Raw genomic sequence first — 27,740 nt, 5'->3', positions numbered from 1 at the left:
ACCTCTCATGACGGCTCTACATAATAATTATTAGGGTAAATTGCACTGGTGATCCAAAATATTTTACAAATGTTACATGATGGTCCAAAAAGTTTTTTTCGTTACATGATGGTACAAAATGTTTCAAAACTGTTTCATGATGGTACAAACCGTCAACTCGAGCTTGACGCCGTCAAGCCGATGCTGACGTGGCTATTACGTGTCACCTCCTTGCCGATGTGGCCGAAAAATTTTAAAATTTTAAAATTTTAAAAATAATTTTAAATTTTAAAAACTTTTAAAAAATTTAAAATTTTAAAAAAAAAAATAATTTTAAGAGGAAAGATTAATTTTTTTATAAAAGGATTTTTAAAAATTTAAAAAATTTAAAAAAATTAAAAAAAATTTAAGAAAATTTTAAAATTTTTTTAAAAATAATTTAAATTTTTAAAAATAATTTTTAATTTTAATTTTTTTCAAAATAATTTTCAAAATTTCAAAATTATTATTTTTTTATTTTTTTCAAAATTTTTACTCTTTCTTGTATTTTTTATATTTTTAAAAAAATTAAAATTTTTATATTTTTAAAAAATAATTTTCAAAATTTTCAAAATTTTAAAATATTTTTTTTATTTTTTTGAAAAATTTTACTCTTTTTTTGTATTTTTTTAATTATTTTTTTTGTATTTTTTTGGACTTTTTAAAATTTTATTTTCTCTTAAATGACGTGGCGCACTATGATTGGTTCCACGTAACAAAAGTGACACATAGGACGCGCCACGTCAGCAAAATGTTAACGGCGTCAGGGCCAATTGACGGTTTGTACCATCATGAAACAACTTTGAAATATTTTGTACCATCATGTAACGAAAAAAACTTTTTGGACTATCATGTAACATTTGTAAAACATTTTGGACCACCAGTGCAATTTACCCTAATTATTAAGGTGAAATAAAAAAAAAATTGACAAGGGACACATGGTTCCTGGAGAAATGGAGGGACCCATTTTAATTGTTTTCTCACACTTCGATCATAAGAAAATATTGTTCATTAATAACTTTTTTGAAAAATCGAGGCATTGCGCGGGCTCTTATCTAGTCATACTAATATCATACTAATATACTAAAACTGTTGTTTAGGTAGGACATGTGCCTACATTTTTAAGCTTTTTAAAAAAAAATTTACCAGTACAACTCCATTTATGTTCTTTTTGTTTTGTTTTTTGGCTCATCTGGAAGGATAGACCTCTCCCATGGCCAAGGCCCAGGTTCGATCCTAACCTCTGTCCACGTTTTTTCTGAACTTTTTATATCTTCAAATCAAAAACTCCTACCAACTTATATAATATTTCAATTTTATCATTCTAATCCATTCCAATATGTTTAATACAATCATCATATGTTTTTCTCCACCATTTCCAAACTCATCTTCCTAACAATTGATTTTGAAACCGAGCATAGGCTATTTATATTGTGAAAAACTCAATAATAATAGTTTTAATGTACTCATATTATATGTATATATATTACACCATGGTTGAATTTTTTTTTTTTACACTTCGATCCAGCCAACATACCCATTTACATTGAGATAATATATCATCTATCAAGCACCTCTTCAAATCATTAAAATGAGATGTAATTCTCCTATAAAAAAAAGAAAAATCAATTGTATGCAATACTGAAGTAATATTAAAATACACCTGCCATATATGTTTTTTAAAGTTAATTTGATTTTTATCTTTGTTAAATAATAAATAATTAAACAAAACATATTTAATAAGGTTAATCTTTTAGATTAGACGGTTATGATATCTCTAAATCCCATATGATATAAAAGCGCATGTTATTACACATGCATTTGGCCCCCCACTTAATTATTTCAAAACTAATCCAGCCACCGAAAGGTAAGCATTGAATAATGAATAATTAAATAATGTCGTATCTAATAATATTAAATTTTTTATATTAGATGATTATGCAATTCTAAATCAAACTTTTTTTAAGAGATAAAAATCAAAATTTAATTGTTTTAACTTTACATTTTTAGGCTAATTGGTGAATGTAATTTTCAACCAGCGGCAACGTGTGGACATCACAACCTAATATATAACTAAAACCGTTGTTCATTGTGGACACTTATCAATCAATTAAAAGTTTTCTTTTTTATATTACATGATTATTATTAATTATTTCATATTTTATTTTATAGTAATACTCTTATATAGGCACATCATGACACGTGTCATCCTTTCTTTTTCTCTTCATCTTTGCCCTTTTCTTTGTTTGCCCTTTTCTTTCTTAATATTTGTGGTTTGCCCACAAACTTCGATGGTTTTTTTTTGTCATCTTTTTTTGTTATTATACAGAAGACCTTGGACTTAATCCGTAAAATAAAAGGTTAAACAAAAAGAAACCGAAAGTCCCATAACGGGAATTGAATTCATAACTTTTCATTTCCAAACAAGAAAGTGCATGATGATTGTTTTTAATATTCTCTAAAATGATTTTAATATTACATGTTTTGGAGATCTACACAATTAACCAAAACATGTCATATCATGTAAAACTATAATTTTTACAGTAATCTACGTGTAAATTTCTAATATTATATTCGAAAACACAATATTGTTAGAAAAAATGAAATATTACATAGGCGAGTGTGAATTGTCATGAAAGAAAAATGCAACTAAAAAGTCAACCTAGAACAATATAATTAACGCGATTAAACTAAGTTGTAAAATTCAACACGATTTTAAAATACAATGCATAGATCATTTTAGTTCTTTTAAACTTAAGCATTGTTTACGTTTGATATTAGTTAATACTTCAATTATATTATTTGAAAATACAAATGTAATTTAGTTGAATTTTTCAATTTATATAATCACAAGGCTAATACAAATAATAATATTATTAATATTTAATATTCTTATAATAAAATGAGAAAATACTAAAATATTTTGGTGCAAAACAACATAAAGGTAATCATATATTCATAATCTTATAGCGAATTTATTGATGCAATTTTTTGACTCGTGGTGAAATGGGGGCATCATTCCCTAATATATAATTTAATCCTTCAGTGGGCTCCACATCCGAATTAATTCCTAAAACATATCAATATCAATACGAACAATTAAGAGTGTGTTTGGATTCGCAACAATTTTCAACTCAACTCAACTCAACTCCACTTATCTTCAATTCAACATCACAATCATTACTTTTTTTATTTTTTAAATATTTTTAACCATTCAATTCAATTTTTAATATTAAATTCTCTCAACTATTCATTACTTTTTCACAATTCAACAACACAATCATTACTTAATTATTATTTTCTCTCAATTATTTATTATTTTTTCACACTTTTTCTCATAATTCAACAATACAATCATTACAAACCAATTAAAATCAAAACTCAACTCAACTCAACTCTCAATCCAAACACACTATAAAACCTTCTCCTTCCCTTTTATTTGCCTTTCAAAAAAAAAAAACTTTTCCTTCCTTTTCACATTTTCTTCCTGCCACTTCAGAAACTGTAGCTCTTGCTTCCCTCTTCGTTGATCAGATGTCGTATAATCAGATGCTTATGATTTGTTGCAATGTGTGGAGCAGATTATTGTAATTTGTATTAGTGATTCAAGTTGTGTTAAAAGCATAGGAATTAGGATTGTATTTTGCAATTTGTCGTCGACTTTACTTTATAATAGATAGACTACAAATCACTATCGCGGTTGACTGTAACTCGGGTAAGGTAAAACTACAGTTGAATGTAATTCTTCGATGGTGAAACTAAATATTCACTTTATTAGACAATAATTTACAGTACTTTTATTATCAAATAGTAGTATGATGTAAAATTGCGTTCCATTCCCATCGCTTTATTATACATACCAAACATCATAGTATTACATTATCATTCACTTTTCCAATAGTTAAATATTCTTACCAAACATAATAATCTTCACATCCTGACCAACATTAATAGGGATTTAATAAACGAGTTAATTTTTTCAATAATCTTAATAGGGAAAAAGACAAAAATCCTCATTGTGGTTTGGAGTCGAGACAAATCGAACCATGTTCTTTTATTTGGAACAATTAGCTTTTCGTGGTTTGCTCTGTTAGACATAGGGGTTTACGACGTTAATTTTTTTTCCATTTTCAATTCTCAATCTTTAACATTTTAATCATTTTAGTCCTAAATCTTTTTCTTTTATTATTATCATCCTCAACTTTCCATTTTGTTTCATTTTAGTCCTATAATGAAAAATCGAAAGGGGAGGGGGTCGGGGCCCGCAGATCGGCGACCCCGAACCCTCCACCGAGGACGCCGACATCCACAGAAGACGCCGACTACCTCGGTGGAGGGGTCACCCCGAATCGATCGGGGACTCCTTGGCACCCCTTCCCCTTCGATTTTTCGTTATAGGATTAAAATGAAACAAAATGAAAAGTTGAGGATATGAATGATAAAAGAAAAAGATTTATGACTAAAATGATTAAAATGCTAAAGATTGAGGATTAAAAATGGAAAATAAAAATTAACGCCATAACCCCTATGTCTAACGGAATAAACCATAGGGAGCTAATTGTCCCAAACAAAAAAACATGGTGCGATTTGTTCGGATCCCAAACCACAATGGGAGTTTTTGTCTTTTTCACATCTTAATATTCCTAATAATCTAACAATGCGACCATAAAAAGTCAACTCAAACGACCAAGCCACTGTTGACCTTTATGACTTGCCCGTTGACCCATTCCCCGACATTTGTGGCCAGAAACTCAACCATAGGGCCTACATTGCCGGGCTGCCCATGTCATTTCATTGGGCATGCCTCGATAACCCTCTAGACCATCTCAACCATCTTGCCTGCAAAGAATAGTTATGTGGCCACGGAGCCTAGAGCCATGCAGTTCACCGTGATCCCCATCCCCTTCAACTCTTCGGCTAGTATTTTCTCCACGCTGTCCACCGCCACCTTGGAAGCAGCATAGGCCGAGTATCCCCGGGTAGATCAACCCCACGACAGAACTCGAGCCTCCTTGCTGTAGAGGACTGCACCGCGGGTGTTCACATTGAACGTCCTATCCCGATCCTTGAGTGTTGTGTCGGCGAGGTTCCGGTACTCATGCTTCGAGGCCAACACCCAGCACAGTTCACAAGGATGTAGAGCTGGCCTTGGCCGAACTCCTCCTTGGCCCAGTCAAACAGGTGCTTCACTTGGTCCAACTCCGAGATATCGGTCCTAACCAAGATGGCTTGGGGAGGGGAAGGGTTTCTGCAGAGGTGTTGAGTTCAGTCATTAATTGGTTTGCCTGCGCTAAGTTGGAGGAGTAATTGATTATGACCTTCGCCACAAGTGAGTGGAGATGGACGGCGATGGCCCGTCCGATGCCACGTAGGGCACCCGTGACGATGGCCATGAGGCCCTAGAGCGGGAATGAGGAGGTCGGGTTTTCCATTTTTGTTGGGTGAATTGAATTTTTTAGATATGATTTTTTGGATAAGTTTATAGTTATGACGATGAATGATCGACTTCATTGCAATTTATAGCTGCTTTGGAGATTATAATACTTTTATGACAAATATATTTTCATTTACATAATTCAAACATAATTATGTTAGTTAAATTTTAAAGATTCCATGAAAAGATATTCATTCCTTCTATAATAGACAATACAAATTAAACCCCAAGGGATTCGGCCTCGTGGTTAATGTGCATTCAAGTTTGCACCGAGACCCAAGTTCGAATCCCCTTGGGGCCACCGGAGCGCTTTTGGTGTAATTTCCCGCTCCGTGCCCCTCCGGGGGTTCACGGAGCCCCGGGGATTAGTCGGGCGAAGCCCGGACACCTCGGGTTAGCAAAAAAAAAAAAGAAAAGATAATACTAATTATATCCAAATATCTTTAGGAATTTTGGTCAATTCATATATTACAAATATATTGGAAGAGAAGAAGAAAATAGTTGTGTAACTTTTTAAAAATTATCATTTTTCTATTCAAATAAAAAATTAGTAACTATAACTTTTTTTCATTGCACTTGCTTTCATGTTATCTTTTTGTTGTCGTGGGTAATCTCTTCTGATCTCGATCTCTTTGTTGTACTCTATAATATTCTCTTAATTGAGTTTCTGATGAGTTATGCTAAAATGAATCAATTATTTCCAATAGAGATTGACTTAATTGAACTTTTACAAGATTTCCAATAGTTTTAAAACATTATACAATACAGTTTAAATTCATATAATTATAAATTTTATTTATTTTACTAAGATTATGAATATTTATTTACTACTATTATTGTAACAATAACGATTCGAATTAATGTATTCTCCATTTTCATATTTGTTACTATTATTTATAATAATATGTCTATTTAATTAACTTTTATTTAACATATTAATATATGAATTACAATATATTTACTATTATATCTATTAGGGAGAGAATCACGGGATATAATATGAAGAAAATCAATTAGGGATATCGAAAAATATTCGATATTTATGATATTGTATAATCTTTGTTATATTTCCATAATTATTATATTCCATCTACTATAAATAAGAGCACATTCACACTATTTGGTGTGTGTGACATTCTAGCAAATTCTCTATATTCTTTATGGAATCAGAGCGAGACGATCCTGCTGCTACTGATTAAAGCTTCCGCTAAATACGTTATCCGGCGCGTCCGGCCATGACCGGGTGCGCCCGGCAACCTCAATTTTGCACTTGTCAACCCCAATTTCTCTACTTTTCTTCCACAGCTCTACCCGGGAAAGCTTCACTTTCCTCGCCTACTTAGATTATCTGAAATAAATCTCTCCTCCTTGCAGATTGTCTCTGTCTCCCGCTTACTGACAAGAATACCTCAAATTCTTTTGTCCTACTGCAGCGATAGTCAGCATTGGATTTGAGTCACACAATTTCGAGTTTTTCCTTCCTCTCTCTCTAGACTTGTCTGCGGAATCTCTCTCGTTTCTTCCGCCTCAAATCTCGACAGTTATCTTTTCTACTACTATCAGTCGTCCTCAACTTTCCTCAAATTCATGGCTGTCCCGAGCCCCGGCCATAGTCTCTCCTTGCCAGTGCTCACAAAATTTCTCTCTGCTAGTCTCTCCCTCTAAATCTTTCATTCCCTTCTTATCTGCTACTTTTTCTCTCTCTTTCATCGAGATCGAAGATCTCCTTTGTCAGCCCCAGCTTCCGATCTCCAGGCCCCTCTACTGTCGAGATGATGTTATGTCGTGCTCCTTAGGCTACTCAGCATGCTCTCGACCCCTTTTGTTGGTCAACACTTCGATATTTTCTACATCTCTTCTAACTAGAGTTCATGAAACAGGGGAGAACTAGAGTTGCTTATTAAAGGCAACCTTTCCAAGACATTCTAATCCGAATTATCAGGTGGCAACTCATCAACTTAGTGGTGTTCAGGGTCTTCACATTGCACTCGCTCAAATCAATTTCAAGCTCAACGTGTGGCCTTCCCGTTGCGCTTGCGGGGGAGTATTAAGGAGAGAATCACGGGATATAATATGGAGAAAATCAATTAGGGATATCGAAAAATATTCGATATTTATGATATTGTGTAATCTTTGATATATTTCCATAATTGTTGTATTACATCTACTATAAATAAGAGCACATTCACACTATTTGGTGTGTGTGACATTCTAGCAAATTCTTTATATTCTTTAATATCCAATTTATTATACAACCTCGGCGTTAAAATTTGCATTGAATTGGCTTTGGCATCGGCATTGAATTATTTAAGTTTTGAGGATAATTTTTAAAAATTATTTTATATTTTTTGGGTATATATGTGTATTAATTGTATATATATTTACAATTACGTCACTCTTTATTTGCATTTATTCAATGTAAATAAATCATTAATATAATATTTATTTTCTTGAGATAGTACATTTTAATCCCTAATATTATTTATACATTTACTGTTATGACATTATAATATTAAAAAAATACATTTCTAACCCCATTTAATGTGCGGGTTACAACTTTATTTGTATATAGACTCTTTATTTGCATTTATTTCATGTAAATATATTATTAATATAGTATTTATTTTCTTTGAGATAATATTGTTTAATCCTGAATATTATTTACATATATACTTTTATGAACTTATAATATTTTAAAATTACTTTTCTAACCCTATTTAATGTGGGTAATATAACTTTATACATATATATATATACACACACACGGACATATAGATCTTGACTGGCATTAGCTCAGCAGGTACGTAAGGGAGGGATGGGCCTTGGGGCCTAGAAACTAGGCCACATAATGGGCCGGGCCTATTGGTGTGGCGCCAGCTTAATTTCAGAATCCCCGCGAACTCAACGGTCAAAACTCGTTGAGGCTGCCGTTCATGAAAATTTCATCATTTTCCCGTTAACTCGGGAGCCAATTGGGGTGGCAAACGTCGGCGAAAGCGATGTCGTTTTGTTGTTTCCCTCTCGCGCACTTTAAATAATCGAAGAGAGAGAGAGAGGAGCAGAGAGAAAGCTCGAAGAGACGACAAACCCTAGAAGTACCCAATCGATCTCCGAGGAGCCGGTGGCCTGAAATGGCGGTAGCGAGAACCGGCGTTTACATCGACGACTACTTCGAGTGTAAGCTCCTCGGCAACTTTTCCGATTTTCCAGCTCGTTGCGAGTCTTCAATGGCGGAATTTTGAAATTTTTTGCACAGATGCGAGCACATTGCCTGCTGAGCTCCAGAGGCTACTCAACACCATCAGAGAGCTCGACGATCGTTCTCAGTGTACGCATTTAGCTAAAATTCGTTCGAATTAGTGTCCAGGAGAAGCTTGAATTCAGCTCTTAACTTAGGATTTTGTCGTTTTCCATTGGTTTTGGGCTTCAGCGATGATAAACCAGACTCAAGAGCAGACGAAGAGTTACTTGGGACTCTCATGGCAGAGCTCGATGAAAGGGAACAAGAATGCTTACAGTTACCGCCAAGGTAATGAAGATGTGGAGACGGCCACCGAGAAAATGCGGAAAGATGTAGAGGCCAATCAGGACAATGCATTGAACCTCTGCACTGAGAAAGTTTTACTTGCACACCAAGCTTTCGACCTTGTAAGCTTTTGACCTTCTTCGAATTCTTTGGATTAGAGCAGTGTTGCGACTGGGTACTAGTTCGTACTGGTTTAGTGCAGCCGATTAGTTAAGTTAACAAATTTGTTGAATATGTTATCTTATTGGGTTGTCTATTGGAAGTAGTCCTAGATCGGATATTCGTTTATTCACTTTTGGCTCGTGTTTTTCTCTTATGCTTGTTTCTTCTGTTCATTTAATAACCAGTGAACTAATTTTTCCTGAATGCAACTAAACCTTATACAGTTCTTTTCCGTGTTTGTCTTCAGATAGACAGCCATATTAAACGGCTTGACGAGGATCTAAACAACTTTGCAGAAGACCTGAAGCACGGTAATCTAAAATTATGCAGGACTGTGAAAGTTATTGTTGTATTGAAACAATTTGACCATGCTGCTCGGTTTATCTGGAGGATATCTCTATTCCTGTCTTATCTACTCCTCTTTTATACATAGAGAGAGTAATATGAATTAAAGAAAAAATACTCCCTTTACTATAGCAGGCAGAGAGGATAAATAGGAAAAGTTCAAAGTCGAACAATTAATGGAAAGCTGACTATTTTTGTTCTAGTTGAAATGAATCTCAACCGTGCTGTGCCAACCCCGATGCCTGAAGGCGGTTTTAACAATTTGCTTGTATTCCTTTTAATTGATCTTCCCAGTCTTACTGCCACAGACATTCTTTCAAATTAATTCCAAATCGAGGACACTTGCTGAGGTGGAACTACCTTTGCGCTGTCTTTGTCTTAGATTTTCTTTTATGTTATTTAAAAGCTTGTTATTTCTCCTTTATGTTCAATATCCAGAAGGTAAACTACCTCCAGATGAACCAGCGATTCTTCCTCCATTGCCATTAATTACTAAGAACGATAAGCGCAAGTTTCCTTCTGGAACACCTCAATCATCAAAGAGGTTCGATCAAAGGGATTGGGAACGGGATCGCGACCGCGAGCGAGATTTTGAGCTCATGCCTCCTCCAGGAAGCCAGAGGAGGGATTTTGCTGCTACTCTTGAGGTTGATCAACCCATTGATCCAGATGAGCCTACTTATTGTGTTTGTCATCAGGTCCTGGCTTTTCAAATTCTTCTTGTTGTATTACTAAATTGTTTACAGAGTAACCTCCCTTTCCAGCGCATTGACGATTTCAACAGTATATATACTTAGTTCTTTTGCTGTTATTTTGGCTCTTCAGGTATCATTTGGGGATATGATTGCTTGCGACAATGAAAATGTGAGCTTCTTATTATCATTCTCATTTAATTCTTTCTGCCTTACATTTTCAAGCGGTATTGGATTGATTTACATATGTGCCCTACCCTATATATGCTGTAGAAATAAGCCTACGATCTTGCCTTTTGCCTGAACTTATCTTGCCTTTTGCTTGAGCTTACTTTCAGATCGGTAACGATATTCTGAGATACAATCCTTCTGTTCTGTTGACAGTGCCAAGGAGGGGAGTGGTTCCACTACTTATGTGTTGGATTGACTCCGGAGACGAGATTCAGGGGGAAGTGGTATTGCCCAACCTGCAGATTACTTCCTCTCTGTCAATGACTACTGTATTTAGAAGTGTAAGACTACTTTACCTTGTCGAAGCATATGAATTGTTGAATGCAATTATATTTCCCTTCTGTCTCAAGAAACCGGAAAACTTTTTGTGACTTGGATCCCACGAAAAAGGCAAATGAATCGTTGAATGCAATCGGAACTTGCTTTCCTTCTTTTCCTTCCTTTTCAGTTCTACTAGTTCATTCCAAACATGTCCCCGTTACATTCTCATACAAGAAATTATGTTCTGATTTAGAAGGTAATAACAAGTTCTTATTTCTATCCGGGGATAATTGGAGTCGACAATAATTGAATTTGATTCTCAAATATGCTTGAGGAATTATCAATAAAAAAATAGCTATCATGCAGGATCCTGACTTTACTATTTTTCCCTTTTCCAAGATAGTAGCATATGAATTTTATCATTTTAAATGATCAGTAAATTTGGAACTTTTATGGTCATTTTAAGTGATCATTCCTTGTACTGATCATTGAAGTGATCATATAACTTATCATAATTTCGCCATGTCCTAAGATAAAGCATCGATAAATTTGTATCTGTAGAATTTCCAAGCTCGAGATAGCTGGCTGTTTCCCATATATTAAGTGGATCTTGGGTTCAACAGTTTGAACCTATCTGGATTTTGGTCAATAGTTTGCAGATCATGGGATTTTTGGATTCGAACCATAGAAGTTCTCCCAGGGGGTTTTTCTATGTTCCCGTGGCGGAAGTGTGACGTCCTGTCAACAATCCGACTGTTGTTGGGTGCACTAAACGGTTCCGCGGTGGACTATAAAATTTTCTCGATCCAAATTCAAAATAATTAAAAAGGGTAAGAAAATTGAAAAATAAAATGAATTTCTGCTCAAATTTCTACTTTTACTCTGGAAACGACATGAAGGGCGGGAATTGAAATTTTGTTTTGTACAGAGAGTGCAAGATTCAAATTTGGGTTGGACCCGAAAGGACCATATTACCCTTTGACATGTTCTGTTGACTTCTATGAATTGAATATTAATATATGCCACATGTTCGCAGAAGTCCGGTGCGAAGAAGTTACGGACTCACTCATGGGGTGGAAAATTCACTTCCCCAATTGAAAAATTCGGATCACATGTCTCGAACATATCATTAATGCAATATTGCTTCCATATGTCCCGATTACGTTACATGGTGGGGCCGCTTCCTAATCGAACAGCAAAAACAACAATTAAAGTAACACTAAGCCTTGCTGATCACTCAACGGCCTTAATGATCCCCTTAAACAGGACAAACCGTGTTGATTAAAGCGATCATTAAATATTAACAAAACCAATTGATTACCTCGGCATCACGTATTTTCCGCGAGGGCATTCTGGTCCTTTCACGCGGAAAAAGCGTGGCTTGTGGGACCAGGTGGTCGTCAAGGGGTAGCGGCGGAATTTTGCATGAAAGATTTGAATTCGGGTTGCCCCCCCCCCCCCCCCCCCCCCCCCCCCTCCCCCTCTACTCTGCTATTCTCTCTCCTCTGTATGTATCTACTGCACTAATTAGAACCCATAAAAGGAAAAATCGGACAGTGCCCACAAATCTCGGATGTTTACCGGAAGCTCCGAACCCACCCCGACCTGATTTCTCGGCCCCACTCCCTCCCCTGCTCAGCTCTCTCTCCGCTCGCGGTATCTGCCCTTTAGCTGCGGGCGATATGATTCCGTTCCAAACAGTGCAAGAATCGCCATAGTTTCCCGATCCGGCTCTTCCCCATGTTTCCTTGATTCTGTGTACAGATTTCACCATTTCTGTCGAGTCCAGCTTCTGGGTAGAGCTCAAATTGAGCCAGAGCTTGACAGAAGTTCGGAAAGACGAGATCTTGAGGACGGGATTCAGCTGGCCACTGGTACGTTCCCTGGGTTCTTGAAATTTGTGCTTAGAGCTTAAATCTGCGGTAGCTTCGGCTGAGTATTGCTTGAGGATAAAGATTTACATACGTTTGCGTGCAAAATGAAGGTCTTGCTTAGGTGGGATTCATAGGGATGGGACGCTTTGTCAAATGTTGGGGAAGGTTTTGTCTCATGTTTTTCGGTTTGGGTTTTAGGTGACAAATGGGTAGAAATCTCAGCCCTGTCCTGCGTAGGGAGTTGGCTAATTTGGACAAGGACGCGGATAGCCGTAAATCGGCAATGAAAGCCCTGAAGTCCTATGTGAAGGACTTGGATTCGAAGGCGATCCCGATGTTTCTCGAGCAAGTTTCCGAGACCAAAGAGACCGGGTCCTTGTCGGGAGAGTACACTATCTCGCTCTACGAGGTCCTTGCTCGTGTTCATGGTGTCAACATTGTCCCTCAGATAGACAGCATCATGTCTACCATAGTTAAGACCTTAGCTTCGAGTGCGGGATCGTTTCCCCTCCAGCAGGCATGCTCGAAGGTGGTACCTGCAATTGCGAGGTACGGAATGGACCCCACCACCCCGGAGAACAAGAAGAGGCATATAATTCACTCTCTGTGTAGGCCACTCTCCGACTCTCTGTTGGGTTCTCAGGAAAGCTTGACATCAGGGGCAGCCCTCTGTTTGAAGGCCCTCGTGGAATCGGATAATTGGCGGTTTGCTTCAGATGAGATGGTGAACACAGTCTGCCAGAATGTGGCTGCGGCTTTGGAGGAGAAGTCGACTCAGACCAATTCTCATATGGGACTCGTCATGGCTTTGGCAAAGCACAACGCCCTTACATTCGAGGCTTACTCCAGGCTTTTGATTCAATCGGGTTTAAGAATCCTTCATGCAGGGGCTCTGGAGTCGAACTCTCAGAAGCGTTTGTCTGCGATTCAAATGGTGAATTTCATGATGAAGTGTTTGGATCCGAGGAACATATACCCCGAGCTGGAGCTGATAACTAAAGAGATGGAGAAGTGCCAATCTGATCAGATGGCTTTCGTGAGAGGAGCTGCCTTTGAAGCTTCGCAGACTGCCAGGAGAATCATGACAGAGAAAGGGCCGAAGTTTGAGAAGAACTTGAGCCCATGCACCGGGTCAAATTTTAGCAGCAGGGACAATAACCGGAGGAGGAACATCATATGGGGTTCAGGGGATCAGTCACCTGAATCACAGACCCTTGATTCCTTCATCGAGTATGATTATCTTGTTGGGACCCCTCTTTCCTCGAGGCCAGTTTCTCCAACCTCTGGCTTTGATCAGAGGAGCGTGAACAGGAGGCTGTGGAGGTATGAGAACGGAGGGGTAGATGTTTCGCTGAAGGACGGGTTATTCTCAAAGTTGGCTCATGAAAATGGAGTCTCAGGTTCAGATTATGGGCACACTATGCATCACGATAGCAATGGTAATGGAGTACACCGTGCAGATGATTTCCTCGGTTTCCACGAGAGAAGTCCCAGGAGGTCATCTGTGACAAGAAGTCTTACTCCTAGTCCCCAGGTAAACTCGGATTTAATTCGACAGCTCCATTATGTTATGGAAATTGTGGAAAGAAATCTGCAGTTTCCTTTATCTGCTCCTCTTAAAACCGAGGAAAACAAGTAAGTTTCAGATTGGAATGTACCAGAAATATCTCACAATGATGAAACTTTAGTTACGAAATCTCCTTGTAGCAAGCAGTCATCGTTTCGTTGCTAGGTTATTGCCTGATTTTATTTGGTGTTGATTTTGAGCTTAATGACTGCTTGGCTCTCTCTTTTCCTTTCTGAACAGAGGCCCCGCTCCCAAATTAACGTCGACAACATCAAAATCTTCACTACTCCGAGGAAGCTTCTCCACTCCCTTCAGGACTCCAGTCTCACGAGCTCCGGATCGACAGAGAAGAGCCTGAGGAGGTTCAGGAGTCCGTCCTCGAGCGTCTCAGACTGGAGCCCAGTGAGTAAGTACGGTGGAAATGGTTCCCAGTATGATCCGAATGATGAAAATAAAGAGAATGGAAGCTCGTATGATGGAACTGAACAACTCATCGGCCGATCCGAATCTGTATCTTCAACTAAGGATGTTATGCCTGCCGGTGATCACGACGAAATAGCACAGAGAGTGGATGCTCCCGTAGACATGGCAAAGAAGGAGGTGATTGGCCGGGGAAAGATTCGAAAGGGGTCATATTTTCTACTGGGTTTCAGCCTCTTCGTGCTCGTGCTTGCAATCATCGCATCACCGTTGTGGTTTGACGATCAGCGCGAAAGATCCCATCTCGCTCCTACTTGAAATCTGTCTTAAATTATCAATCAATTTGGATTACGAACTACTGTAGTGTAGACCTCTCCTGTCGTTGAGATGCTCCTTTTCGTGTCCTGATGTTCTGTTGAGAGGGATTATTGTAGCCTGAATTTGAATCTCCGAAGTACAATTTGCTGAATAGGAGAAAATTTTTTTTATCACATCTACTGAAGTAGAAGCTGTGCAGTTATCCTCAATGGCTATGAATGAGCAGAGCCATAACTTAAAGTATTCGTGAATTTAACCGTAATAATTTTACAATCTATGCCGAGGAACAACCTACTTTTGGCACGTTATCGTGAGAATTCGAAGAGGGATTGTTTAATCGTGTAGAAGGGGTTAAGAAAGCTCGATCACTAAACAGAAATGGCCATTTATTTTTCACTTCATTCATCACAAGTCTCTATTTTGCACCCATTATCGATCAAGGAAGAAAAATATCAAATAAAGCCCGACATAACATCTTAGTCCATGATTTATTCTTGATCTCTAAAACAAACATTCGATCCCATCAATGAGAAATCCTTGAAAAAACTGATCCCCCTCTTGGGAGGGAAAATGACGAGAGAGATTGGACATGATTTCAGGGATCGAACCGTTTTGCTGTCAAGAAGATGGAGTGCATTGTAGCTGGAATGTAGATTGTAAGGGCGAGGGCGACGATCGCAATGAGCCCACCAGCAGCCCGCATCGAGTCGTGACCGCACGACATCCTCCCAAGGCGGATCTCAACCACGTCCACCATGGACATAGTGAGGAAGATGCAGCCAAAGATGGAGGACCAGGCGGAGAGGCAGAGCAACGAGATCCGGATGATCTTCCTCCAAAATCTGTGGATTTGATTGAGCTCGAAATCGCTGAAGAGGTATGTGTTCAGGTGCATCTTCAAGGCCTTGGCTACGAGGCTGGAGAAGAGGTAGCTGGCGAAGGAGATAACCTCGTATACGAGGAGGCTCCGAGCTTTGTCCTCTGGGACCTTGCAATGGGAGCGGCCCTCCAGGCTGAGGTTCCCGGAAAACGTCAGCCCCACGAAGACGGCCATCGTGAAGAGGGAGTTAACGTTCACCATGTCATCCAGGGCCTTCTGATGCACATCGATTGCCTCTTTGAATTTTCCCTCGTCCCTGCATGAAAGACCTCACTCACCTTAAACAAGTTACCTCCCCAAGAACAGCGAATATATACATAAGTAAATGCAAAGTTACTAAGTCAGCCTCGCTATTGATAAATAACACGCAGATAGTAAGTAGAACTGATGCGTTCGACGAGCAGGGTGTGATGGTAGCACTCTTTCGGATTCGATTCTCGTAGGTTGGACTTTCTTGTCCATATTCATTTCCCATTTTATCATCCCCTCACAATGCCAGGTCTGAGCTTGGCCTCGCAATGGGTCGAGGCTGACCCGGCAACATGAAGCCACCCTAACGGGCCATCTCGGTCGAGATTATTACAAAGTCGATGTACGTACAGAACTCTATTAATATGTTGCACGGAAACGATAGCGAAAGAGGTAATAGTGAGAGAGCTGACATTCTGGACGGACTCGACGGCATTGGCGTTGATGATGACTTGAGGCTAGGCCTTCCCTTTTGTATGGTGTCCCGTCTGTTTATTTCAATGAGTTGTGTTGGTTCATATATGTGTATATATACATATATATACATAATAAGATGAAGGTTATAGAATGATAATATACCTTGGGAAGGTTGTCAAGCAATAATCTAATTCTTAAAGAGAGAAAGCAAGGGATTGCTAAGGGGATCAAATTCTATCAGCTTAACTTGTGATGTTCTTTTTGTAATAGGAAATGAAAGCTCGATGATCCTACAAGTAAATATTTTTTTTTTCTCATTTCCTCACGAGGTCTTAGTTAAATACATACTTTTGGTTTTTTTGATTTTTTTTAATAGTTTCTAATAAAAATGAATTCTTAAAATTTTTAAGACATTTTATGATGACATTCGAATAGGATAAAATAATTTAAATTTTATAACGGATTTATAAGTCGGATCGATCACTATACTATAAGTTGAAAATAATACTCATACGTTGTAACCAATCTCACCATTTGACAATATTGCTTCCAGAAGAAATAAAAGAAACTTATTTTTCTTTCTTTCTTTCTTTCTCTTCTGATCGGGTAAATATATCAATTCACCTTTTTAAATCTTCTCTAATATAGATTTTTGCTCATTTTATTGGTGGAATTCAGTTACTATTGGTCAAATATACCTAACAGTATATTTCTTTTTCCATAAAAAAGTATATATTTTAATTATCAATCATCTTCTCATTACAAACTACTGTGTAGTGTAGACCTCTTCTGTCGTTGAGATGCTCGTTTTCATGTCCTGATGGAGCACTGAATTCGTGTCTCCGAACTACAATTCGCTGAATAGTAGAAAATTTTTAACATATCAACTGGAGCATACTTCTAACAAATATTTCAGAGGCCTAATATAGTTCACAGAAATCAGTATCCCTCAAACTCAAACGAAGAGCATACTTCTAACAAATATTTTGACACAAATGCATAAGGGGGATTCGAATCCATGACATTAACATTACCAAACCATATGTGAGTGAATTCGAATTCATCACCATCACCTTTGGTGGTGAGAATTTGTCCACTTATCCTCACTTTCAAATGGCTATGAATGAGCTGAGCCATAACTTAAGTATTCATGAATAATTAAGTCATAATTACATTACGAACTACGCAGAGGAACAGCCTGCTTTGGGCACATTATCGTGGAATTCGAAGAGGGACTGTTTAAAAACTAATCTGCCTCTTCGGAGGGATTGAACTGACGACATTGGACAAGATGTCACGTATCGAATGGTGTAATTATGCAGAAGATGGCTTCCAATGTATTTGGAATGTAGATTGCAAGGGCAAGAGAGAGGAGCCCACCAACAGTCCGCATTGAGTCGTGACAATAGGACATCTTTCTGAGCCGGATCTCAACCACATCCACCATCGACAAAGTGAGGAAGATGCAGCCAATGACAGAAGCATAAGCAGAGAGGGTGAACATGTTCGGAATTATAATATGACGTGGAAAAAATGAAAGAATAATTATGAGTTTATATGAGACTTGGATATCAACACTTATCTACTTTAGCTTTTAAGTGAAAATAGGTCCAAGCCCTTATAAGCCCAATGAAAATTTAATATGATATCAGAGCGGGTTATGTTTCCGTGTGCCCATGCGGGTTCACACTACGCCGACCCAATATTGAGAGCAGCTAGCACCTCGTGTTAGTCTCGCCTAGTTCGAGTACGGAAGATAAGCCTAGCTCGAGGTCAGTTATTGAGAGTGGGTGTTTAAGGGCACGTGACAACATGTAGGCAGAATAGATCACACGTTGCACATGAAGGCGGGTGTTGGGAATTATAATCCTAGTGACATCCGAGTCCGGAACTAAAAGCCTGGCTCATAGTAGTTGATCCCCCTCGCCCGTGCCCGAGTGTGGAAGAAGAAGCCCACCTCGAGGTAGTTAAGGCTCGAGTCCGGAAGAGATGAGAGACCGATTCAAGGTAAATTGTTGAGGGCGGACGGTTAAGGTTCACGTGGCACGTGTAGGTAAAATCGTGAGAAAGACCATATATTGTCACGTAAGAGCGGGTATTGGGAATATAAAAATCAATTGGAAAAAATTAATCCCACATCGAAAGTATAAAAGAAAATAGAATGATTTATATATGATTGGGTCTCACAACACTTGAAAATTGAAGACCACACGGTGCCACGCGATGATAGGTGTTGGGAATATAGTGTGGAAGAAGAAGCCCACCTCGAGGTAGTTAAGGGCCAAATCCAGAAGAGATGAGAGACTGGCTCAAGGTAAGTTGTTAAAGGAGTACGGTTAAAGTTCACATGGCACATATAGGTAAAATCGTGAGAAAGACCATATGTTGCCATGTGAGGGTGGGTGTTGGGAATATAAAAGTTAATTGGAAAAAGTTAATCCTAGGTCGAAGTTCAGAAGAGAGAAGAGACCTACTTTAGGTAAGTTGTTGAACGCAGACGGCTAAGGTTTGCGTGGCACATATAAGCAAAATCGTGAGAAAGACCATACGGTGCCATATGAAGGTGGGTGTTGAGAATATAAAAGTCAATTGGGAAAAGTAAATTCCAGGTCCGAGTCCGGAAGAGAGGAGAGACCCGCTCAAGATAAGTTGTTGAGGGCGAACGGTTAAGGTTCACATGGCACGTGTAGGCAAAATCGTGAAAAAGAGCACACGATGCCACATGAACGCGGGGGTTGGGAATATAAAAATCAATGGGAAAAAGTTAAATCCCATATCGAAAGCATAAAAGAAAATAGAATGATTTATATGAGATTGGGTCTCACAACACTTGAAAGTTGAAGACCATACGGTGCCACATGAAGGCGAGTGTTGGGAATATAAAAGTCAATTGAAAAAAAATTAATCTCACATCGAAATTATAAAATAAATAGAATGATTTACTTGGGATTTGATCTCACAACACTTGAAGGTTGAGTCTAAGTGAGCCGGATATAGAATTTAAGAATGGAAATTTAATTGAACATCCGGCTCCGCATGAACTTATAGAAGAAACCGAAGGAGATAACCTCGTGGAAGAGGAGTCTCTGAGCTCTGTTTTCTGTGACCTTGCAGTCGGAGCGGTCCTCCAGGCTCAGGTTCCCCGAAAACGTCAGCCCCCATAGCAACCGACAACAAGGAATTCACGTTCACCAAGTCATCCAGGACTCCCTGTTGCTTGTTGATCGCCGCTTAGTAGTAGTCTTCTACACAGCTGCTGCTGCTGCAAGAGATCCCCCCTTACATTAAACAAATTACATCCGCAACGAGGACGAATAGATAACTAACGCTATTTAATAATAAGTAAAAATTATATTCGACAAGCATTATATTATTGACCACGCACTGACCCCGCCATCCGGGTCGAGATTATAACAAAGTTCGATGTACAGAAATTGATCGATATATGTTGCACGGAAATGATAGTGAAAGAGTTATGGTAAGAGAGCTGACGTTTTGGGATGAGGAGGAGGAGGAGGAGCCGACTCCATTGATGATGGGGGCAAGTCCTTCCAAACCAAAGCTCTCTTAATTTCCTTCCCTCTTGTATGGTGTCCTGTCCGTTCATTTTGATGTTGTGTTGGTTCATATATGCATGTATATGTATATATAGATGTATGTGATGATGATGAAGAAGGTGATGCATGGAATATAACTTGATAAGGTTGTCAAGCAATAGTTTAATTCTTAAAGTGATAAATTAGGGGATAAAAGAACAAAAATTGTTACGGGGATCAAATTCTTTCCGCTCGACTCTTGATACTCGTTTCGTTATAGAAAAAGAAAGCTCGACCGTTATAGTATCGTCGAAACAAAAAATTAAAGCTCCACGAACGTAATTAATCAATGGAGTTCTCTATCCCGTTTATATTTCATTTCTCTATCTACCGCGATGGATGGACTGAACTCAAATTACTTAAAAAAAGCAACTGCCTATTTCGTAACGAGTAAAGTGCTCGGGACACCCTTGATTAGAACTACTCACGTTATTATATATAAATGATGGAATTAAGCTTTGAGAATTGGTATAATCAAAACAGCTTTTTGATCAATCACTAATCAACTTATAAGGCCGGGAAAAAAAAAACATTATTTAACCGTAGCATACAACGGAAACCATGATTTTGAAATTTCCTGTCAAACACTAATTCTACTTGAGATATAACAGCAAATTGCTTGACAAAGCCATCATCCATACTCCAATATTCATTCCAAATTGGATTCCTAGCTTTTGAACTTTATCATATTCTCAGGTCAGGTAGTGTACTCCAATGTCGCTAAATTCCCACACACTCCAAACCCCGAGGACGCATCTTCTACGTACCTTAGGGTATGAATAACAAACTGGCGATGTATCGATATATATAGTATATATATAACAGTGCTGCACCACAAAAATGGAATCCTTTACAGGTAGAATGTCAGTTTCGTGCGGAGTTCTTCATCTATAGCAACCATGCTGCATTTTTGGTGAGCTTAACCTCCTAAATCTGCTAAGGAAACTTACTTTCTGCTGAAACAGATGAATCTGATGATACATCGATGCCCTCAAACACGAACTGGGGGGGGAGATTCTGCAGTATGGTAAAAGAGCAAGTGCGAGTATGATTGTTTAGAGGGTCCACAGAGACTTTCCCTGTTTCTGAGATTTGTCCTGCTTGGCTTTCTTTTCCAGCATCTTTTTCTCACGATCCTCGTAGAACTTGAAATCATCTAGGATTGAAGATGTCCCCTCATCATCCTTGAAGATCTTAAGAATTTCCATCCCTTGCTCGAATTCCACCTGCCAGCATAGCAAAGTAACAGATGTCGGAATGATATGGTAAGAAAGAATTAATTACACGGGAAAATGGCAGCAAGACAAACTAACCTCCTGAGTGTCCCTACTATTAGTCACTGGCTTGTTCTCGTTGTTTCCAAGCTTTATATGCCTTAGAGAACTGTTCTGTACGTCCTTTATGATGTGCCACTTCACTGGAAAGCATCCCTGCCACTTATCCTGCTGCCAGTACTCCACGGTCCGATTGAAATCAACAGGACCCACCATTTCAGCCACTCCGACGAATTGCCCGCTAGTGTTGACCTAAACAGAGGCGAACAGCAGAACTCTCGTTAAAAAGATGTTGCACTCAAACCCAACATTGAGTAAATGGTACCGCAGATCAAGATTTGAAACTCACTGAGAAGAATAAGAACACCGGGCATCCATTAGGCTTCTCCTTTGCTTCTCGATAAGCTGCATCAAGCTTCTTATTGCCAGTACCAGTGCTTGTCCACATACCATATTTAATGCTCTTGTGGACATCGTCCTCACTGTAGGACTTGATCACGAAAAACTTCGCATCATTATACTCCTGGGGGAAATCTTCCCTGTTGTACTCTTCCTTGTCCGATATAGAAGGAAATATCTCCTCGTTATTCTCGCTCAAAGGAATGTTTTGGATTTTGACCCTCGGGCCTCTGTTCAGTTCATTGAGACCATCCGTGTTCTCACTCACATACCTAGCTCTGTACTTGCTGATAGCTTCAGCTGGTTTGTAACTGAGAGACATTTGATCGTAGCCAAAAGGCCCGGCTCCAGAAGAAAGTGGGTTTCTATACTGGCCATACAGTGCAGTGTTTGGATAATTTTGGTTTAACAACCCAGGGATGTTGCATAAGCCTCCTGATGTCGAGATCTTATTCGAACTCTGCATAAAAGGAAAAAAAGAAAAGAAAAAAGAAAATGAAACTCGTGTATCTGTGGCTTTTCGCCATTTTAAAAGAGTATTCCAAGATTAAATTTAACTATTTTCGTACTGAACAGAATCTCTCTGCTATCTAGAAAGTATGTAAACAAGCTAAAAATGAATTCCTACCTTTCAGTTGAGCAAGAACATGTATACGTACCATCACATTAGGAAAAGGATGGAGACTATTTGCCGGCGTTAGTAAGGAAGTAAACCCGAGGCCTGTTTCCCTATTGAAACGGGTATCAGAAAAAGCAGATGCATCAACCCCAGAAAGTGGTGAGTACATTCCTCCATTTCTGTAATACGCATTAGAATTTGAGGCCATGTACTCTGAATTTGATCTTAATGGCCCGGTGTTTCCTTTGCACTGGGGATTCCCGACTTGAGCCGGGCCATAAGGCCCATTTCCAGAGTCCTGATGCGCGTAGTAAGGGCCGGGATAAAGGTAATGGTGGACTTCCGGTCCAACAGTCCCATACGGAACATAACTATAGCCTTGGTGGTATACAGGGGATCCTCCCTGAAATCAAATTGACAATCCCATCAAAATACTAAACTGCAAAACATCAGAATACACGGTGCAGGCAAACTTACTCGTGATGACTCAGCTGCTTCATCAGTAAAGTACAAAGAGTGGCTGTTCCAGTCATTACCATGCCCATAAACTGTAATAAAACAACCATTCATCAAATTAAAAAGAATGCAAATCGTGTCTGCCGTTCACAGCAATCGAAGGGCAGCATACCATCAAAAGCATAAGAATATGCAGTAGATGGATGAACATTAGGAATGTAACCCGATGCATCGATGTGTGGAGAGGCCTCAGACTTCTGGTTCGGTTTAGCAGCAACACCGGCAGAGTTAGGAAGGGGCGCCACCTACAGACGATATAGAACAATAAAAAGAGTTACTCAGGGTTCATTTATCATACGCATAGAGTTTTCTTAAACAGGTGAAAATCGCTGATGAAGACCAGAAGTATTACCTTATTCGAAGGACTGGGAATTGTTTTCGTGCCCGGGTCTATTGCCAACTTCTGCAGTAAATCTGCAGCTTCTGCAGCGTCAACGTAAAGGAAAACCGGCAACTCTGCTTATCTTACGGCCTTACGAAGATGAGAAAACCGGACAAACAACACCAAACAAACATCATAGCAGCAATCTGTGTACGATCAAGAACAGGATTTCTAGAGAAAGCAATCCATAAAATGCAAAGTATAATAAGGTAGATAATATATATGTATATCAAATATGCCTCAAGATTAACTTAATTGTTGCTATAATCCTTCACAAACAACATGGAATTACAAAAGCTCATCAGACCATAATCAGATGTTCAATAAAGCAGAAAGATTGGTGAGAGTCACAGGAGAAGGATACGGTCTGAGGGAGAACCAACAGCCTCCATGGTTAAACCTGACAGAGAGAGAGAGAGAGAGAGAGGGAGAGAGAGAGAAGTGGCAGAAAAAACCCTAAACCTCAGGAGTTACTGTAACAGGTAAAGGTGGGAACTTTATGAGGCAGAGAGCTTCCTCCATGAAAGGAAAGGTTTCCTTCAGAGTTAAGGAGGTTTTTTGGAGCTTCCGAGAGAGAGAGAGAGAGAGAGGGAGAGAGATAGATGGACAGGGACAGGAAGCGGTGAGCTTTTATAGGGGGAAACATATATTTTTGTATTGGATAAATACACAGCAAAACATACAGGCAGACACGGTTTTGTCGATTCCTTAAATGCGGTGTGTTGAAATGAGGAGACTTTTTATGTCCTTTCTCTAGCTTCTTCTTCTTCCTCCCGAGAACCTACTAAAAGACATATGTACGCATGTCCTTTTCATCTGTTTCTTCCCCGTCATCATTGTAAGTTTTGGATCCATTCCATGCCCCAGCACTCATCTTCCTAGCTAGTAAACCAAAAACCCAGTTTCATGCTTGAAGATTTTGTCTTTTGGGCCAAAACCCACCAGCCACTTTCCCCAACTCCCGCCAATTTCTACCATTCCAATCTTCCATTGTCTCTTCCTTTCTTCCTTTTACCGGAAGAAGCGGAACGGGACGATGCAGAATATATGGAGATTGACTCATAGTTGGATCTTATGCATAGGTGAAATGGAACCAAAACACGACGAAACCTGAAGAGATTGCTCAGGAGAAGCTTAAGAAAACCCACTGCTACTGTTAAAATCCTCTTCATTATGTCGTCATATACAAGTACAACAGTACATTAGTAGTCGTATTGCAATTGTTAGGGACTAAGGATAGAATACAAGCTGTGCAACAATGCTCAGGCGAAGAGACTGGCAGAGATTTCTGTAGGAAGCAGGATCGATTTAATTTTGATGGATACATCTCTACTGGACCGGGACATTCACTTCCCTCAGGAGCTTTGCAGCGTCCTCGGGGAAAACAGGATTTATGTAGCATCCGGTTCCAAGCTCGAAACCTCCAACAACAGATAACTGAGGCACTATTTGTAGAAACCAGTGAGCATAAGGCAACTCTGATGCTGTCGTGTGAAGAGGAGAGGTCTGGATCATGAAATTGAATGGGGGATCGTTCAGTTGCACTGAGATCTTTTTCAGCATGAGTTTGAGCAACCGACCGAGATCCGCAGCCTGCAGAAGGCCGCATGGGTCAGATTCAAAACTCTACAAAGTGAACAGCTAACTAAAACTTGCAACATAGCTAGGCTTATACTTTTCACATCATCATGGCAACTTAGCAATCCAAAATGTTGGAGCGCAAGGAAAGCTATGGCTCAATTTACATGATACAAAATGCTTTCCTCGGCTAAATTTACGCCCTGATACGCAAATTCACTTTATTTCTCCACACAAATACGACTGAAGAAGCAGCATGAAACAACCTTCTCATCGTCTATGTCGTGAAAATGTTGAGAGTGAATTTTCGGCACGATCCAAATCTCGAAAGCAAATGTGGCGGCAAATGGAACGAATGAAATGAAATGGGTCGACTCCTCGATGACGAGGTCACTCAATGGGAGTTCACAGAGAGAACATTTTCCCGTCCGACTGAAGTGATCCTTCATACTACCCAGTCGGGTCGAAACGTTAGGAGGAACGACAGGCAGGGCGATTATCTGACTGTGCGAATGGCTCAAAGATGCCCCTGCTGAAGCTCCATGATTCTTGAACACCTACAGAGGCAGCAGACATGACTGTCAAAACTTCAATTACGGAAATGATCGGAGAATTTCCCATCTATAGCATTGCAGTATCATTAAAATCTATCCAAGCTAAGAAATTTTTCAATCCGCTGTTCAATCCAAATTGACAGAATGTGTAACGAACGAGAGAAGTGGCGATGGAACCTGGACGTATTTGATCTCATCGAACGCCGCCGCAAGCTGCTCGATCCTCTTCCGGTAAGCGATCAGAACATCCCCGACTTCTCGGGGCGGCAGGTCGCTCAGGTGAACTCCGTGAGCCGGAGCCTCGATGACCACGTCGTGGTACCCGAACCCGCCCAAGACTTCCCCGGATTCCCCGCCCCCATCGGGGCGCCCGAGGTTCCTGTCGAGTGCAGGGTAGAGGTTCTCGATGACCCGGATCCTCCATTCGGCGGCAGAGTCCGGCGGGACCCGGAAGATCTGCGGGGCGCAGAGGTGCTCGTTGCCGGCGCAGAAGGGGCAGTTATCGGAGCTCTCGTTTGCCGACCCAGAGGGGGACTTGGACTTCAGGTCGGAGGGGCGTTTGGACCTGGCCGGAGAGAACACCACCCACCGCCCGGTGACAGCGTCCTTCCTCAGCTCCGGCTGACGGCTCTGCGCCTGTGCGGCCATCGCCTCTATCCTTCCTATCTCCGGTGGAGTAAAGCCGGTTTCAGTTGACTAGTCACTATTGAATACTATCAATTGGACCGGATAGTGGGCCTCCAGGTGGGCCCGATTTGGTCTATTTCAGGCCCATTACACGTGTGATGGGCTACGGTGGATTGTAAACGGCCCGATTTATTAAATGATTATGTTTTCCTTTTATAGAAAAAATTGAAAAAGTTTTTGTCGATCGAAATATAAATATATATTGACATGAACACAAATTGTTAATTCCAATAAGAATACTGAACGTTTTCCGATATAGGTTGAATGTGAACCTTTCTTAAGATCCTTTGCCATGGCTTTTTAGATAATGCGTAATATTTGTACTTTCCATGGCTTTCTAATGATGCCTTATTTTACTAAGTTGTTCTTGATTTATGGAACAATGCCATATTTTTACTTGATTAGTTTGTTAATCAATTGTCCCATCTAAAATTATAAGATTATTACAAACACTGACTCATTTATCCTTCTTCCTTTTGTCACTGTACTCATTATTGTTTAACTAGCTTAGTTTCATTATACTTTTTTTTTTGGTAAGCTACGGGGACAAAAGCCCTAAATGAATTAAAAAGTACAGAGACGGGGTGTAAAAACCCCAGCAAGATCGCCTAACAGCAAAGTACTTAAGCTATTAGAAACTGAAAATTTGATATGTAATGTATGAATTTTGATATATTTTAATTAAATTTGTAAAAAATTGCGTATTAATTAAAGCTTTTTTATGTGAACTGATTCATATTTTATATCTTTACTAACAAACTAGAAACTATTAACGATATTTCAATATGATAGGACTAACAGACGTGAACATACATATACACATATATATATACATAAATCATATTATGTATTCACATATCAAGCAATAAAATGAATCGACATAAAATATAGTTAATGTTAAACATCAATGACGATGGAAAATTTGCCCAATTTCTTGTATTATGATTTTATTAGAAAATATAAATTTATAATGTTTATCTATAATTCTATATATATATATATATATAAATTGATGAATATTACATCAAACACTCAATATATAATAAATGTATAAATTCTACTTTACTATACGTATTATAGATGTATTATATAGACCTCTTTAATAATAAAAAAGGTCATTTGTGTTTATAGAACGCAGTCCAATTACCTAAACAGGAACCTAGAAATTCTCATGCCATTCTTGCCCAAACAGAATACATATACTTACCTAACTAATGAACTTATCGAAAATAAATATCTTTGTGAAAAATAACACAATTAAGACCACAATGGTTCCCAAATCCTCTTATTATTCTTAACCTTATTATATTAAACATCTCTACGATTCATGTAATATATTGTCATTTCACAATGGAATAAAGTACTCATAGATAGTTCTCAAAAATATACTTCACCCACTCGAGCCTTCGGGATGCAAAACCTCTTAGCCTCCTCAATACCTATCAACAATTAGTATAATAAGAAACCAAATTATAAACAAATATCACATCATCATATCAACTCATGCCTTTTCATGAGAAGTTATTGGGTGATCTTACCTCGACACATGCGCGTGAGGAAGCACCCATCAAAACGCATGAAATTAGGGACTTAGTACTAATCACTCGGATAATTGCCATAGTTATTCTTCATTATAGAATTCTTATTGGTTATTCGTCACCACGTTATTTGAGGTAAAATTATCTAAAATTTTGACAGTCCATTTGTTCCCTCTAAAATTACAGATTTGCAACAAGACTTA

General features: G+C 39.0%; 5 protein-coding genes across 8 annotated transcripts; 2 read left to right on the top strand and 3 right to left on the bottom strand.

The window, feature by feature from the left end:
• Positions 1-8,469: 8,469 nt before the first annotated feature.
• On the top strand, positions 8,470-10,844 carry LOC116202753 (PHD finger protein ING2-like). Its single transcript, XM_031534361.1, has 7 exons — positions 8,470-8,629; positions 8,709-8,780; positions 8,883-9,100; positions 9,388-9,451; positions 9,924-10,183; positions 10,311-10,349; positions 10,562-10,844. The coding sequence occupies exons 1-7, from the start codon at positions 8,584-8,586 to the stop codon at positions 10,670-10,672; spliced, it is 810 nt and encodes a 269-aa protein (XP_031390221.1). The 5' UTR covers positions 8,470-8,583; the 3' UTR covers positions 10,673-10,844.
• Positions 10,845-12,152: 1,308 nt separating this feature from the next.
• Positions 12,153-15,023, top strand: LOC116202325 (protein SINE1-like). Of its 2 annotated transcripts, XM_031533847.1 has the most exons (3): positions 12,153-12,543; positions 12,742-14,077; positions 14,351-15,023. In XM_031533847.1, the coding sequence occupies exons 2-3, from the start codon at positions 12,749-12,751 to the stop codon at positions 14,846-14,848; spliced, it is 1,827 nt and encodes a 608-aa protein (XP_031389707.1). In that variant the 5' UTR covers positions 12,153-12,543; positions 12,742-12,748; the 3' UTR covers positions 14,849-15,023. The 2 variants fall into 2 exon arrangements, with proteins under 2 accessions (XP_031389707.1, XP_031389708.1); XM_031533848.1 differs by having other exon boundaries at positions 12,153-14,077.
• Positions 15,024-15,219: 196 nt separating this feature from the next.
• LOC116205307 lies at positions 15,220-16,508 on the bottom strand. The gene is made up of 2 exons (XM_031537871.1): positions 16,391-16,508; positions 15,220-15,984 (listed from the first exon to the last, which is right to left on the bottom strand). The coding sequence occupies exons 1-2, from the start codon at positions 16,411-16,413 to the stop codon at positions 15,444-15,446; spliced, it is 564 nt and encodes a 187-aa protein (XP_031393731.1). The 5' UTR covers positions 16,414-16,508; the 3' UTR covers positions 15,220-15,443.
• A 4,097-nt stretch (positions 16,509-20,605) lies between these two features.
• On the bottom strand, positions 20,606-23,823 carry LOC116204517 (YTH domain-containing protein ECT4-like). 3 transcript variants are annotated; one of them, XM_031536647.1, is made up of 9 exons: positions 23,545-23,822; positions 23,151-23,221; positions 22,911-23,043; positions 22,760-22,830; positions 22,495-22,685; positions 22,323-22,392; positions 21,614-22,123; positions 21,304-21,516; positions 20,606-21,216 (listed from the first exon to the last, which is right to left on the bottom strand). In XM_031536647.1, exons 1-9 carry the CDS (start codon positions 23,570-23,572, stop codon positions 21,046-21,048), a joined length of 1,458 nt encoding a protein of 485 aa, XP_031392507.1. In that variant the 5' UTR covers positions 23,573-23,822; the 3' UTR covers positions 20,606-21,045. The 3 variants fall into 3 exon arrangements, with proteins under 3 accessions (XP_031392507.1, XP_031392506.1, XP_031392505.1); XM_031536646.1 differs by having other exon boundaries at positions 22,323-22,685; positions 22,962-23,043; positions 23,545-23,823; XM_031536645.1 differs by having other exon boundaries at positions 22,323-22,685.
• A 491-nt stretch (positions 23,824-24,314) lies between these two features.
• Positions 24,315-25,999, bottom strand: LOC116204518 (ADP-glucose phosphorylase). The gene is made up of 3 exons (XM_031536648.1): positions 25,490-25,999; positions 25,025-25,315; positions 24,315-24,773 (listed from the first exon to the last, which is right to left on the bottom strand). The coding sequence occupies exons 1-3, from the start codon at positions 25,958-25,960 to the stop codon at positions 24,510-24,512; spliced, it is 1,026 nt and encodes a 341-aa protein (XP_031392508.1). The 5' UTR covers positions 25,961-25,999; the 3' UTR covers positions 24,315-24,509.
• Between the last annotated feature and the right edge of the window lie 1,741 nt (positions 26,000-27,740).

This window comes from Punica granatum, chromosome 4 (assembly GCF_007655135.1).
Source record: "Punica granatum isolate Tunisia-2019 chromosome 4, ASM765513v2, whole genome shotgun sequence".
Taxonomy (NCBI): Eukaryota; Viridiplantae; Streptophyta; class Magnoliopsida; order Myrtales; family Lythraceae; genus Punica; species Punica granatum.
Note: the sequence above shows the minus strand (reverse complement) of the source record. Positions and strands in the feature narration are given on the sequence as shown.

Coding starts and splice junctions, on each gene's coding strand:
- LOC116202753 (XM_031534361.1), top strand. CDS start 8,584: ATGGCGGTAGCGAGAACCGGCGTTTACATCGACGACTACTTCGAGT. Junction 9,101..9,387: donor CACACCAAGCTTTCGACCTT/GTAAGCTTTTGA, acceptor GTTTGTCTTCAG/ATAGACAGCCATATTAAACG. Junction 10,350..10,561: donor TTGCTTGCGACAATGAAAAT/GTGAGCTTCTTA, acceptor TTCTGTTGACAG/TGCCAAGGAGGGGAGTGGTT.
- LOC116202325 (XM_031533847.1), top strand. CDS start 12,749: ATGGGTAGAAATCTCAGCCCTGTCCTGCGTAGGGAGTTGGCTAATTTG. Junction 14,078..14,350: donor GTCTTACTCCTAGTCCCCAG/GTAAACTCGGAT, acceptor CTTTCTGAACAG/AGGCCCCGCTCCCAAATTAA.
- LOC116205307 (XM_031537871.1), bottom strand. CDS start 16,413: ATGCCGTCGAGTCCGTCCAGAAT. Junction 15,985..16,390: donor CCGTCGAGTCCGTCCAGAAT/GTCAGCTCTCTC, acceptor TCTTTCATGCAG/GGACGAGGGAAAATTCAAAG.
- LOC116204517 (XM_031536645.1), bottom strand. CDS start 23,572: ATGGAGGCTGTTGGTTCTCCCTCAGACC. Junction 23,222..23,544: donor TGTTGGTTCTCCCTCAGACC/GTATCCTTCTCC, acceptor TTGACGCTGCAG/AAGCTGCAGATTTACTGCAG. Junction 22,831..22,910: donor ATATTCTTATGCTTTTGATG/GTATGCTGCCCT, acceptor GTTTTATTACAG/TTTATGGGCATGGTAATGAC.
- LOC116204518 (XM_031536648.1), bottom strand. CDS start 25,960: ATGGCCGCACAGGCGCAGAGCCGTCAGCCGGAGCTGAGGAAGGACGCT. Junction 25,316..25,489: donor ATGAGATCAAATACGTCCAG/GTTCCATCGCCA, acceptor CTGCCTCTGTAG/GTGTTCAAGAATCATGGAGC. Junction 24,774..25,024: donor ACGACATAGACGATGAGAAG/GTTGTTTCATGC, acceptor GGCCTTCTGCAG/GCTGCGGATCTCGGTCGGTT.